The sequence below is a fragment of the Mytilus galloprovincialis genome, chromosome 8 (genome assembly GCF_965363235.1).
Source record: "Mytilus galloprovincialis chromosome 8, xbMytGall1.hap1.1, whole genome shotgun sequence".
Lineage (NCBI taxonomy): Eukaryota > Metazoa > Mollusca > Bivalvia > Mytilida > Mytilidae > Mytilus > Mytilus galloprovincialis.
Window position 1 is genome coordinate 36,516,228 of NC_134845.1, and position 16,007 is coordinate 36,532,234.

The 16,007-nt window shown below is 32.0% G+C and overlaps 1 protein-coding gene across 1 annotated transcript in view; it reads right to left on the bottom strand.

Moving 5' to 3' along the window:
• The window catches only part of LOC143085688 (uncharacterized), a 32,600-nt gene that overhangs the window by 2,306 nt on the left and 14,287 nt on the right, over nt 1-16,007 (bottom strand). Inside the window, exons 12-22 of the mRNA XM_076262186.1 lie at nt 10,580-10,690; nt 10,210-10,278; nt 9,758-9,847; nt 7,946-8,026; nt 6,305-6,415; nt 5,612-5,713; nt 2,979-3,083; nt 2,367-2,435; nt 1,721-1,762; nt 1,163-1,267; nt 24-140 (exon numbers count right to left, since the gene is read on the bottom strand). Coding sequence (XP_076118301.1) covers nt 24-140; nt 1,163-1,267; nt 1,721-1,762; nt 2,367-2,435; nt 2,979-3,083; nt 5,612-5,713; nt 6,305-6,415; nt 7,946-8,026; nt 9,758-9,847; nt 10,210-10,278; nt 10,580-10,690 — 1,002 coding nt within the window. The remainder of the gene's footprint in view (nt 1-23; nt 141-1,162; nt 1,268-1,720; nt 1,763-2,366; nt 2,436-2,978; nt 3,084-5,611; nt 5,714-6,304; nt 6,416-7,945; nt 8,027-9,757; nt 9,848-10,209; nt 10,279-10,579; nt 10,691-16,007) is intronic.

Sequence of the window (16,007 nt, forward strand, 5' to 3'; positions counted from 1 at the left end):
CAAAATCCTTTCCATAGATATACCTTTTCTTTTCTTTTTAAATCTGCATCGAGATCAGCCAGTCTTTCTGCAATGTCTTGTTTTCCATAATCAACAGCCAGAAATATAAGATCTCTGAAGTCCTGCACTAGGGGAGATAACTGTAATAAATAAAAAGTTATTACAATTATTGTTAAAATGAACTCTTTTTGGTTAACTATTCAAAGCTTTTTGAGTATATGTTTTAGGTTTGAAAAATTGCTGTATCTTACATTTTATTGAAATACAGCATAAATTTTACTGTATTGACCAAAGAACATGTTTTCTCTGCTTTGATGGAAACAAATGAAACTAATTGTAAATAATCTTAATTTCAAATCTAAAATTTGTTTGTTTTCATTGAATCCTTCCTTTGATTTGTATAGATTATCGGGTTTTCTGCACATTGATATTGTAAAATATCAGCCACGAGCCACAATGTGAACCTTTTTGGCGAAGGAACGCAGCGAACGAGATAAAAAGTTTCACATTGTGTTGAGCGGCTGATATTTTACAATATCTATACGTAGAACACCTGATTATCTTTTTATCGTTCTATTACTGGTCTTTTATTTCTCCTCAAGTAAGTTTTACGCTTGATAAAAGCAAGCTTGATATCTTCTCTTACATTGTGACGTCGCTGATAGTGCCTGGTCCCTTTTTGAAGTCTTGATACGAGAATTACGGAGCAACAGAGCAAGGTGATATAGGGGTAGGGAAGGACAATAAACAGGATTATAAGCAGTCATCATCACTCCAAATGTTCTTTTGTCCATAAATACTAGCCAAAATTATAACTGTCACATGCATTTCCTACTGTTGCCTACTTAGTGATAACCAGGACCTCAATTTTATTATTATGATCTTGAAACTTTTATTAATTCATGAATAATAAAAGATCAGAGTTCCAATGTTCCCCCAATTGCACATGCTTTATCTATCAACTGAAAAATACCTATTTTTTGCTCTTTAAAACTTTTTTTTTAAATATTCCAGAGAAATGAAGGCTTAAGCTTAATGGTAAATATAATGTTATTTAATATTTCCAAGGAGCATGTCTCATTTCAATCTACTCTATATCTTTTGTCTGATTTCTCAATCTTCTCTTTACCTTTCCTTCTGAATCAGCAATAATTTGACTTACAATTAATGGAAAATCAGCTACTGGATATTTACAGTTCTTCAACGCTTTAGAGAATGCTTGTAGTCCAGTCTTCTTTCCTTTAATAATTCTTCTTAACTCTTCATACTACAAATAATACATTATCATGCAGCCTAGTCGTTACAGTAAAATCTCAACTATACGCCAATATCTCTTATCTCTTCAAAGGGAAAGTATTTCTCTAACTAAACATTGAAATCAAATACACGTCTAGTAATTTTGGGGCCCTTTATAGCTTGTTGTTCGGTGTGAGCCAAGGCTCCGTGTTGAAGGCTGTACATTGACCTATAATGGTTTACTTTAAAAAAAATAGTTATTAGGATGGAGAGTTGTCTCATTGGCACTCACACCACATTTTCCTATATCTATTGAAATCAAAGTTTATTTTCATAGAATTTTATAAATGGTATTACTTTGCTTTTTCCATCACCCTCATATGATGTCTAATGACATTTAACACATTAAAGGATCAAAATATAATCAATTGTAACCAGCATTTTGTTGTAGTTAATGACTGTTTATCTTCAGATTTTTTTTTACCTTTTTCATGCACATAATTTCCCTTGGCATTCCATATTCAGCCTGAAAAGAAATTTAAAACAAACAATTCTCATTTCAAATAAGCTATGCAACAAATTTTTACCTACACATTCTGAAATTTCTTCGTTTATCTTTTAACTAACAAATGGTGTATATATAGTACAGAATTATTCAATCTGAAATGAACAAGCTGTTTTTTTTCATTGAGTTTAATAACAACATGCAACCATAAATGTTACTCTCTCTTTACAATTTTTTAGCAAACATTTATCTGACTCTCTCTATATTGGCAATACATGTACCACTCACACCGACTCTCTCTGTATTGGCAATACATGTACCACTCACACCGACTCTCTCTGTATTGGCAATACATGTACCACTCACACCGACTCTCTCTGTATTGGCAATACATGTACCACTCACACCGACTCTCTCTGTATTGGCAATACATGTACCACTAACACCGACTCTCTCTGTATTGGCAATACATGTACCACTTACACCAAATAGCTGAAGATATTCTTAGCTCTTTATTATATCAATTGTATTTTATAAGATCATGCCCATTATTATAAGCATTTCTCTGTTCAAATTTCTTATGAAAAATTTAATCTACTTTTTGGGAATCATGATTTATACATACATTTATTTCTTTGTCAAGCCATTCATCTTTATTTGGAATGTCCTCATAATCACTGGGCAGTTTATTTTTCTGGAAATAAAAACAAGGACAATAAATCACAACTTTTAAGGTTTTACAGAACTAATCATAATGTTATTGTAAGCATTTATTTTTGTAAAACCTAGTATCAAGAAGAGTCTACCAGTGTCATGAATACGAATCGTGCTTTGTACAAAACCAAAATCATCATTAAAGTTTTCAATGTGCTTGCTTTCTGCAATCTTTAATTTTAACCCATACAAGAATTTAACCAATAACATTTTATGCTTGCAATGGACCCGACACCACAGGACCATTAAGGTGGTTAAATTATACAGATGTTCAATGGATAAAAGAAAGATCAAAAGCCAAGTAAGCAGTTGTCTTCAGTCATATCTCTCAAGAGTTTTTAGAATTTCATAAATTGATTTTTGTTAGTGTTTGATACACTCATTCACAGTTTTTTTTTAGACACATTTTAAAGACTCTTGTCTGGATGTAGAACTCTTGGTGTCTTTTGTGTGTTTTTTTGCCATTAGGTTGTTATCTCATCGACATATAATTCCCATTTCCTTTTATTCATATAAGTCTTACATTATCTTTGATACTGGTATCAACTCCAGCATGTAGTAAATATTTCCTGATATTCTTTCCGTCTACATCTAACATGTATGAGTAATGCAGAGCTGTTCTTCCTTGCTACAAAAAATTATGCAATACTAAACAATAAATTCTAATTATATATAATGCCAGCTGGTTAACTTTTTATGATATATAATATGTGTTAGAAATGAGTTAACAAAATGATACACATGGACAAAAGTAATAACAGTCTAGATATATTGTTTTTTGTATTAAGCTTAATTGTCTTCAAATGACCCTAAATTTAGCTGTGAATACCTTCTTACAACTTAAAATAATCATGTTTGAACTTATAAGACATCAAAGGAGTAGGTCCGGTAAGGACCGATTTTGGCCTCAACTTTCAGGTTCATCTGACGAAAGATTTTGACCACTTTTTAAACACTTAAGTGTCTATTTTATTTGAATTAATTAGTTTATGTGAAAGATTTTAACAGATTTAGTCATTAAAAACGATCCGATTCAAGCTCAAATATGAAAAATCTACCTAATATGCCGAAAAATGTCACTTATCAGATGGTTTTTGGTAAAAATGAAAGTGGCCACATCCGTGTTCATCCTCAAACTTTATATATGTTATGTATTATCATAAAATACAACTTACATTTCAATATTAAGGATAAACACGAATGCGGCCACTTTCGTTTTACACGAATACCGTCTAAAATTTAACTAAAATGCTAGAATTATAAGGATTTCAGTAATTTAGCATGACTTAATGGTTCTAGTACCAGATATATGTGCATTGCATTGTCAAAAACAGCCCATATTTATGTAGCAGAAGCATTCCACTGTCCAATAAATAACTAAAGGTTTACATTTTAACAATTTTGTAAAACTGCTATATTTTGGGGCCAAAAAGGGTTCTTACTGAACCTACTCCTTTTATATACTGTGATAAAACATTTTGAGAGAACTTATGTAACCTAGAGATGTCAGACAATTATGCATACAAGTTTTAAAATATGCTTACATAAAATAAATTATTGAAATGAGGCAAATTTGGTTTTGTTTTAACAAAGACATAGCAATCTATTTATCCTGCAATTGGGTGTCTTACTATACAGATACAGCCCTACAAATATCACTATGCTGTATCTGTAACGTGACGGTACCCAAATTGCACCTATTTTGACAGTTTTTTCACCTACGTTTTTTTATGATCAAGAAAAAAATGTCCATACTGTGTTTATTGTGTAGCCCTGTCCTTCTTTATTGTATAGGTACACCAATTTAATTTTGAATTCATATTGAGTCATAAAAAAAATGGGTTTGAATCAACCTCCAAACTATCCATGATTCTGTAATGAGGAGTACCCAAATTGCATCCATGCTTAAATTCACATCGTCAAAAGTCTAATAACCGAGCTTTTGTTTAATTTCTTCAAATATTTTGAACAATATGATATAAGTCCATGCTTACTCTTCATATTTTATGAAATGGATACTTATAATATATTGTATTTGCTAATTTTAAAAAGATGACGTTTTGATGACGTCGCATGGTGACGTTTTCGTACATTTTGCTTTTTCAGTAAACAGTCCATCTGTTGATAAATACTGTGAACGTTTTGTGTATATCTAACTATGTTTATCTGTGTTGAAAGACGTACATAGTATCAAATCATAAAAATACAAATTGTTTCGTCTCTAGGAAATCTTTGAATCCTAGAGATTGCTATTTTTTCTAAATAGGTGCAATTTGGGTACTCGGTGCAATTTGGGTACCCTTACGTTATACTATACAGATATAGCTGTAAAGCTCCGCCCACTGTGGACTACGTTTGTGTATTGCTGTTGACGAGTGCTGTATGACCCTGCATGACCTCAGAATGTGTTTTGCAGTCCATTCTAATGACGTATTATTTGACCTTATGCGAACTTCAATTACTTTTATGCATTTTGTTTGTTTGAAACATTTCTTTAGAGCAATAAGAATAAAACTAATTTTCTGATAACAGACAAACATAAACAGCAGTATTTTCTACGACGACAATCATTGATTTCAAAACTTGAATGTGTTACAGAAATAAAATCAAACATGTCAATTTCAGCATGCATGTTAGGTGAATGTCAAGTTCAGTTCAAAATTTTGAAGCATAGAATAACTTGTACACTTCTGTTTCCAATTGGACAATGTTTTGTTATTTGTTTTTACTGTTGAAATTAGTTGTTATGTTAAAATAGATAATTATTCACCTTCAGTGATGTATTATTGTTGACCATTCAAGATTCTTTTTTTGTGAACCCGTCTCCAGCTAACAGTGATTTAAATATTACTACTCGGGCCTCAAGGGATTTTCAATCGAAAATTAATGTAAAAATGTGAGTTTTTTGTGTCTTTCAATGCACAAACAATATACAGAATTAATTGCAGGATAAAGACAATAACTGTTTAGTGTCTTAAAATATCAGCTGTATTTGTACTCGAAAAAGGAGTAATAGCTCGCTCAAGGTCCCATTACACCTGTTTCTTAGCCTCGTACAGCTGATATTCAAAGACACTAAACAGTTATTGTCTATATAATGTGAGATCAAGCATCCAACATTTAGAGGAGTAAATATTACAACTGTAATATACATACACAGTCTTGTAAGTTGATATCACACATTTCTGTCAGCAGTATGTATCTGACAATGTCATCTCTAGCATGGAGTGTAGCCAGCATCAGAGGAGTTCTCCAGCCCTACAAATATATTGTTCAAAGTTTACAAAAAATAGATATGGTACATATTTTCATAGAAAATTATGAATGGTATAAACAAAACATAAATTAGGGTGTTCAAGATTATAAAACTTATTAATGATATAGGTTTATCCAAATTCTGTTCTAATACAGATTATATGGTCATGACCATTTGCCTCTGGTTCAAATACTCATATGGTCTGAAACATGCATAATAAGTCAATTTATGCATTTTAATAAAAACCAACAAATCTGGTTGTCTACACTCATAAAAAAAAAATGTCTAGAAATTCAACATACTGCTACCTTTTTTTAACATGTACACAAATTATAAATAAAGCAATAATAAAGACAACAACATCCAATAATTACCACATGGTAAGATTTAATTCTAGTCCTTATTATTTGTAATTTACAAATTATAATGTAAAAGAAACAAAATTAAAACACTGCAGTCAGGCAAGCTCATTGTTAAAGGCCATACCGTGACCTATAGTTTTGAATTTCTGTATAATTTTGGTCTCTTGTGGATAGTTGTCTCAATGGCAATTATACCAAATCTTCTGTTTTATATATACATAAATCTATTACCATATCTCTACAATTAGCCAGTAGTTTAGGTCTATCACAGTCCTCAAACAATCTCTGTATAAATCCACATGGTTCTTCTTCCACAGACTGCTGGAGGGATTTCATAAGTGACTGAAAAAAAATCCAATAGTGATTTTTTTTAACAAACTCAATGAATGAACTGTTTACACAGAGATGTGTCTTGCCCTGATCGTAATTTTGATAGTCAAATTCAAAGTTTGAAATATGAATGGCAACATTGTTTACAAATAAAGTAAATTTGACATTCAAAGTCAATGAACCATGAATGAAGGTGCATGGCAAAATACTTTTTTTCGCCACCTCTTTCGCAAAAACAATATATTTTTTCGCCACTTTATTATTTTTTTCGCCAAGTAACACCAATATATTTTTCTTTTAAAATTTGTCTTTTTTCAGACCCCCACCCCCCTCCCCTAAATAAGAAACCGGTTTTTACAACAAAACAAAACATTTTATCACTTGAAATTGATCACTCGTGTAAGGTGTAGTCATTACATTGAAGGGCTACTCTAATGCCAACCTTTTGAATAGATTTCTTCATAACAAAAGTTTTCTTTTTTATCATAGACCATCGTAAATAAGTAAAATATAAAGAATACATGAAACATGTGTGTCAATGAAACGATTTTAAAGTACCCATTCAAATCAATTATCTATATCAAAGTTAAATGATAGTTTTAAATCAGAGACCTTTCTTGCTTTTCAACATTTTTCAAACGCGTGCGTTGCCAAGTGGTTAATAAATCCCATGTGACGGACGCCATTTATCCATATCATTTTGTCATATAATACAATACAATCAACACCTTTATTAATTAGTCCTTTGAAGATTGAAGTCCTTTGATGTCGATAGCTATAAATGCAATCAGCTGATTATTGATTTTCTGTTAAAATCTTAACGAGTTCAAGGTGATCAGAATTCGGAGTATAATTGTCTGATCGGATAAAGTCAGAGAAACCCGAAAAATGGTAAATAAACAAGATGGCTGAAAATAAATCGTTTTATATTTCTTTCGCCAATGACGAATTTTAATCGCCACAATTATTATTTTTTCGCAAATTGCGAAAATGGCAACCGCCAGCGGAAACCCTGAGTGCTACCCTTGTAACTGACATAAACACAAACTTGAACATTTAGACCAAGGAAAAGTTCCTAAGTCAATACACAATGACTGCGGCAGATTCAAATAATTTCCATTGAAACAAGATGTGCCTATGCTTATAAAACTGTATACCAAATATCATTAACTGATTAGTTGTTCCCATCAAATGGACAAATCATGAAGTTTTTCATTTTTTCAAAGAACACAATTAGATAATAAAGTAATAGTAATTTATACAGTTCTTTGCTAGAGATGTTGCTACAATGAAGTTTATGAGAAATTCTAACTTGTTACTCTCTTATGTTAGAGTTTTTAGTATTACTGTGGAGTCATTTATTTTCGTTGGTATCAATTTTCGTAGATTAAGGAAATTTTGCATTTTGTAGATATTTGATGGTTTTGCCAATCTCTGAATACAACTCCCATAGAAAGTTTGTAATTGGCTGAAGATTTAAACTTTTCCCATGAAAATTGGTATCCCACGAATAATAATGAAACCACAGTATCTATAACTCACCAGAAACTTTGGAAGCCAAGATACAAATTTTCCTGCTTCATCAGTTGTATTGCCCGCTGCATATATATAAGCATCCCTATACTGAAAATAGAACAGATAGTTAGACATTTCACTTTCTGTAGAATCAGAAATTATAGCTAGGATTTAATAACTGTTAATTATGTGATTGGGTGCGATTTGCAATAACAAAAAATTGCGTTCTGATATCTGGTGAATTAAACTGCAGAAAACACAATAATTAATCTAACACACAGTTGGGTTCTTTTTATAAAAATTGCAAAAGTAAGTTCATGAAATAATTTACAGTATATTTTCCTTGTTAGTTTTTAAGACTATAGGTTGCACTTTGTAAATACAGCTGTTTCTCAAACCATGCCTCTTTTGGGGAGATCTTGAATATTCATAGACAAGAGGCTGTCACAACGACAGCAAACCGGATTTATTAACATTTATTTGTGTCCTGGCAATATCACAAGAACCATTACTGATGAATGGTGAAAGTGAAAATCGTCAATATCAAATTTGACCTCCATTTTGTCATCAGTATCAACATATTAAAATTTGAAAAGCTTAGATTGAATGGTTCATGAGTAAATGCAACAACCTGAATGAAAACGCCATTTTACGATCTTTCAAGAACCATAACTCCTGAACGGTAAAAGTCAAAATCGTCATTATTGAACTTGACCTCTATTTTGTCATCAGTAACAACATATTAAAATTTCAAAAGCTTTCGTTGAACGGTTCATGAGTTAATGCACGGACAACATTTGATTGCCGCCCGCCCGCCCGCCGTACATCCCCAAATCAATAACCGACATTTTTGTTACAAAAATCCGGTCAAAAATTAATTTTGTTTACATACTGGTTCCCCGTTATGCTCTCTGTGTTCTATCTCACAGAGACACAACTTGGGAATGTTACCAGTAAATAAACATGTGCATATTGTTTACATTGAAATCTGTGGTAACCTTTCATTCGAGGTAGGGGTAGTTAAGAAAATTAGTGCAAGTTTAAACTCTGAGAAGTTCAGGGCATATAAATGTTGAAAATATGCCGCACAGCCCTATATTTTGACCTTTGAAAAAAATTGTAGTGCAATATGAACTTTCAATTCTAGGATCAGATTTTTTTCAAAACTTCATAGTAAAAGTGGTACAGTTTTAGCCGTAAGGAGTTCCTATGGGAAATTGCATTGTCAATATTTACAGAAATGCAACCTATATATAGATATAAAATTTGTCTTAACTCTCAAACTAAAAGTTCAGTTTCTGCTCTTCATTAATGTGTTGACCTGGCTACTTTAATGTTTTTTTCTTTCACTGTTGAGTTTACCAAACATCATGTTTGAGCTGCATTCTATTTTGTTCTCAATTTAGAACTTCATACAAGAATTTTTTTAATAATTCCATGTTAAAAGGGGGACGAAAGATACCAAAGGGACAGTCAAACTCATAAATCCAAAACAAACTGACAACGCCATGGCTAAAAATGAAAAAGACAAACAGAAAAACAATAGTACACGACACAACATAGAAAACTAAAGAAGTAACAACACGCACCCCACCAAAAAACTAGGGGTGATCTCAGGTGCTCCGGAAGGGTAAGCAGATCCTGCTCCACATGTGGCACCCGTCGTGTTGCTTATGTGATTACAAATCCGGTAAATAGTCTAATTCGGTTAAGTCATTTTTAAATTTGATTATATTTGTGATTTGAGACCAAATTATCACAACAAAATAAGTGATAAATTGCTAGAGTAGTTTATAGAAAAGATTTATTATATCAACACCACCTACTTCTTTTACTTACATTGTATTCATGCAACATATTATCATAACCATCACAAGCCAACTGTTCTAACTTCTCTATATCAGAATCTCGGATGATTTGAACATAAAACTGAAAATATATCATATAAAAGTTAGAATTCATCCATTTTATATCATAGACTTGCAAATTTCATCTTAAAGAAAAAACAAACCAATATTCAAGTGTTCTATTGTGTTTAAAGGAGTAAAGGCAATATTTGTCCCCAATTTATTTTGCAAATTTAAAAAAAAAAACATACTTCACTTGATCTTTAATTTGCCCTTATAACACTGCTAATTTGTAAGACTCACCTAAATACATTTCCACATCAAAACATTATAATTCTACATAAATTCAAATAGTACTTGGAGAGGCTTTTATAAAATATTGTGTTTAAACTTTATATGTTAAGACTACTGAAATGGTAAAAAAGATTAACAATTAAACCATACCTTGTCTATAAGATCCCTGACATCTGACCTCCTGGCAAATGAGGCAACATCTCGAACTGTTACTCCAGTCTACAATAAAGAAAAATATCAATACTCAATGTCCTGTCATTTAATTTGCACAGTATGTTTCTTAAACAATGGAGATTGGTCTATAATGAACATTTAAATATAGAAATATAAAATGGAAGAATAATTTTCCAAGTATGGAATAATGGGAATAAAATTTTCAAACAATTCCATGTAAACTGTAGGTGTAAAACACTTATATTTGTATATCTTTTTCTTTAAGTTTCAGAGATCTAGGTTGAAAACTGTAAGTCTTTGAGGAATGAATTACACAAAACAGCATTTTTGTGGATATTAAACTTACATTATCTCTATCAGCTAAGTAAGATCCATTTTTTAAAAGGAAGTTGAAGATTTCCAATGGAAGACATCCATTGGTCTTATCCAAGGCATACACAATACCAGTTCTTCCTCTCTGAAATAAAAATGCAACTTCAAATACATTTTGTAAAATTTACTCTTTGAGCATATCTTATAAATAAATTGTTGACATTGAAATTGAGAATCTGTCATAGAGACAACCTGACCAAATAAACAGCTGCGCCATGAGTGCATGATACGCCTGACGTCTTGTGTGGAAGTTTTATGCAATAATCATAATAGTTTCTGAGAAAGATTTAAGCAATAACCATTTATTGTTTTTGAAACACGGCAGGACATGTGAAACCCCCCCCACCCTGTTTTTTTTTTTACAAATATCACTAAAATAAAATTTTGAATCAAACCAAAAAGTATACAGATCTTTAGATTAATATAACAAAGAAGTGTTTACAGTTTCAAGCAATAATCATAAATTGTTTTTGAGATACGGCACGACATGTAAAAAAAAAACCTACCCTTTTTTTACAAAATACTCAATACCTCAAAAATGAAATTTTGAATCATGACCAAAAAGTATACAGATCTTTAGATTAATATAACAAAGAAGTGTGTCAAGTTTTAAGCAATAATCATAAATCGTTTTTGAGATACGGCGCGACATGTAAAAAAAAACTCCCCCTTTTTTTACAAAATACTCAATAACTCAAAAATGAAATTTTGAATCATCACCAAAAAGTATACAGATATTAAGATTAATATAACTAAGAAGTGTGTAAAGTTTTAAATAATAATCATGAATCGTTTTTGAGATATGGTGCGACATGTGAAAAAAAAAACACCCCTGTTTTAGTTACAAAGTGCCGTAACTCAAAACATTTAAATCTTATTTTCACCAAAAAGTATACAGATCATTTGACCATCATAAAAAACAAATATATTAAGTTTCATGAAATTTAGATTAGTCGTACTCAAGTTACAGTGCGACATGTTTATGCTGGACAGACAGACAGACGGACGGACGGACATTTGAATACCATAATATGTCCCGTCAAAATATTGACAGGCGTATAAAAACTATTGACCATGAAAAGAATCTAAAGAATGGGCATATGAACTGTCCAATATATTATGATTGTGTATATTTAAAAAAACATTTAGAGAGGGATGTCCAACAACACTGAGAATCAAAATGCTTGTTAGCACAGACCGGTAAATACGGAGCCCTGCTAGGGACATGCAAAGAAAAAAAAATTATATTGTGCGCACAACTTAAATAAATTGTGCGCACACAATAATATAGTGTCCGCACAAAATAATATATTGTGCGCACAATTTAAATATATTGTGCGCACAACTTAAATATATTGTGCGCACAACCTAAATATATTGTGCGCACAACTTAAATATATTGTGCGCACAAATTAAATATATTTTGCGCACAAAATAATATAGTGTGTGTTAAATTTTTTGACCTTACACATGGTACGGGTCTTCAATGTCTCCTTTTTAAAGTGACAGAATGGAGAAATGCATAAGGTTTGCTTTTGAAATGGGGCTAGAATACATGGAAATATTCATCACTGCATTCGTATCAACTCCTGACAGGAATACTGAAGAAGTTACGTTTATTTTGTGTGACACTTGGTTTACCAACAAATGCATTGGAATCCTCCACTTTATATCATAGTTTATTGGAACGGGTTGAAACAGACTTGACAAAAGAGCGAGGACACTATCGAACTTTTGTAGAATTTGATACTATGGCTTTACCTGTTTTCTTGTAAAAAATATAAAAAAAAGAGTACTTTTTGCACTAATGCATTATACTTTATGTCTAATAATCTCAAGATATTGTTTATGTTGATTGACTCAAGACTGACATGTTACTAAATTCACGACTTTGATTTTCTTACTCTGTTCGACGATAGAGGTGGTCATTATATCTAAAAGTCTTTACGTCTGTTCATCCGTCCGTCTCTGTTTATTGTAAATGTTTTGGTTATAGTTTATGATGAAGTTTTAGTGTCACCAACTTCAATGAATTATGTGGTTTCTTAAAAGGTATCATTGTAAAAGTGTAGAGTAAGCAAATCCACTGAAAACTGAATACACGTACAAGTTGTTGTGTTGTTGGGCTTTTTTTCTTTATTAAAGATGACTATGTTTGATCATGATTAAGTACGGTTTTGACCCAAAATGTACTGTTCGTTATTGAAATGTGACGGTGTGTTTAATCTAAGAAATTCACCATGAATTTGTGATCAAATAAAGATAAAGCTGGGTACATATATAAAGCAGAAAATGCAATATGAGTGCCAATGAGACAGCTCTCCATCCAAGTTATAATTTATTAAAAGTTAACAATTATTGATTATAATACGGTCTTCATCACGGAGCGTTGGCTCACACTAAACAGCAAACTATAAAAGGCCCAACATGACTATAACAAAACGATAAACAGACCAATAAACGACAATCACTGAATAACTAGCTCCCGACATAGAACAGTATGCTTATTATGATTTAAATTTTTAAGCGTTGTATACAAATGTTTCAGGTCAAGTTATAGTTTCATTTTGATTAATAGAAGAGAGGACAAGAGATCACTTATAGTATCTATTTTTGATCGATTTCATTATAAAATTTTACAGTATGTTGTTCGTATTCATTATGAAACTGAAATGTTACGAAAAAATTTAGGAATAGTCAATGAAATTCCTCAGTGGAATATTTTGAAAACAAACGAAACAATTATGATTCATTTTTCCAAATATGGTCCGTTTTGGGGTATCATTTATTCCAAACCTTGTGGCCCGATTGACCGCGATCGATGCGATTGCCAAAGAGACAACTATATACATATACACCATAGCTCATACAAATACGGGTTATATTCTTCTCATACATTTTTATGATGATATGATACTCAACCCCTAACGGGAAGGATTGTGCTTGACATTCATATGATTAAAACATAATCTTTCAATCAGTTTAATTGAGGTGTGGAGCTGGCATGTCAGAAACTGCTAGTAGTCCTTATTATTTTATGTATCATTGTCATTTTGTTAAGTTTCATTTGTTACCTATTCTGACAACGGACACGGGCTTCTTTACTGTCGGTATTTCTGTGTGTGTTTTTTTATCTGCATTGGCTAGAGGTATAAAAGGAGGGTTTAGATCTCACAAAACATGTTTAACTCCGCCGCATTTTTGTGCCTATCCGAGGTCAGGAGCCTCTGGCCTTTGTTGGTCTTGTATGATTTTTAATTTTAGTTTCTTGTATATTCTTTGGATAGATAAAGGAAGAGGTGGTATGAGTGTAAATGAGAAAACTCTCCATCTAAGTCACAATTTATAAAAGTAAACCATTATAGGTTAAGGTACGGTCTTCAACACATAGCTGAGGCTCACAACGAACAGCAAGCTATAAAGGGTCCCCAAAATTACTAGTGTAAAACCTTTCAAACGGGAAAACCAACGTTCTAATCTATATTAAAAACGAGAAACGAGAAACAACTGTAAAGTTTAGTATGACGTCCATTATCACTGAACTAGTCCATATTTTTGTTTATATATGCCAGCTGAAGCACGAAGTTTGGGTGCGGGATTTTTTCTTGCTGTATTGAAGAACCAAATGTATCTGAGAAACATACCTTATATAATTTGCGCGCCTTATAATTATTTTGTACATTAAATATAAAAAAAAGAAGACGAGGTATGATTGCCAATGAGACAACTATCCACAAAAGACCACAATGACACAGACAACTATAGGTCACCGTACGGCCTTCAACAATGAGCTAAGCCCATACCGCATAGTCAGCTATAATAGACCCCGATAAGACAATGTAAAACAATTCAAACGAGAAAACTAACGTCCTTATTTATGTAAAAAAATGAACGAAAAACAAATATGTAACACATAAACAAACGACAACAACTGAATTACAGCTCCTGACTTGGGACAGGCACATACATAAATAATGTGGCGGGGTTAAACATGTTAGCGGGATCCCAACTCTCCCCTAACCTGGGACAGTGGTATAACAGTACAACATAAGAACGAACTATAAAAATCAGTTGAAAAAGGTTTAACGCATCAGATGGACAAAAAAAGTGGACGTGGCCGGGTACTTATACATCCCGACACAAAAAGATGCAGATCTGAGAGTACTCGCAGTTATCTGACAGCTAGTTCAAAGCCACTAACAACTAATAAAAAAATCATGCATCTAAGACTAAACTATCAATCCGTACACATCCAACATCCTATGGATTTAGTGTAAAGACGTCATAAACAGCCAGAGAAAAACATGATCTTGTGCAATGCCAAGTTACAGGTATCGACAGATTGTAGATACATGAATATGTATATAACATACTAGTAATATTTAGTTAGCTTTTTATTTACTGATAACAAAATCAATATTTATACCAATAAAAACAATATTCAATGATCTTATTACAGTGTTGAATAGGTAACCTTTTAGAATAAGTTTATTTAAAGGAGCGACAAGTTTACATGGATCATTTCTAAATTTCCGGGCACGGTTAACAACATTTCTGTAAAAATGAGAATGTGTTATCCCGTTTGAAATAAGTTTTCTACAGGTACAACTAAACTTCAAAACCAAATCTTTATATCTATCGAAAAATTTAGTAAAGGTTTTAAGTAATTTATGGTAACGGTATCCCTGGTTTAATAATTTACCAGTAATACATAGGTTGCGTTCGTTAAAATCAAAAACGTCACAACAGACACGGGCATAGCGAACAAGTTTTGAAATATAAACACCGTAAGATGTTGACAAAGGAACATCACCATCTAAAAAATGGAAAATTAACAATAGGGAACGAAAAATCGTCTCTTTTGTCGTAAATTTTAGTGTGGAGTTTCCCGTTTAAAACCGAAATATCTAAATCCAGGAAAGAACAGTTATTACCGAATAAATTTGATTTATTTAAAGTAAGTTCTTGGGGTAATTTAAATTTCAGCAGTATATTGAGAAAATTCTTGATTTTTTAACGAAAAAATACCATCAAGATACTTTACTGAGTTTAGTCATAAACTGTGATTCGTAACAGTACAAAAACAAGTCTGCTATTAAAGGGGCACAATTAGTGCCCATGGGGATACCTACAACCTGTCTATAAACTTTGTTGCCGAAACGTACATAAATATTATACAGTTTAACTGTACCTTTATCATCGTATCAGAAAATAGACCAATTCTGAGATATTTAACATTAACCAATAAACCATGAAAACAAAGTCAAGGTCAGATGATACCGACCAGCCAAATGCATATACATTACAATCATTCCATAAAACAAATATAGTTAATTTATTCCTTATAGTATCTGAAAAACATACCAAACAAAAATCAAATAACATGGACCAATGAACCATGA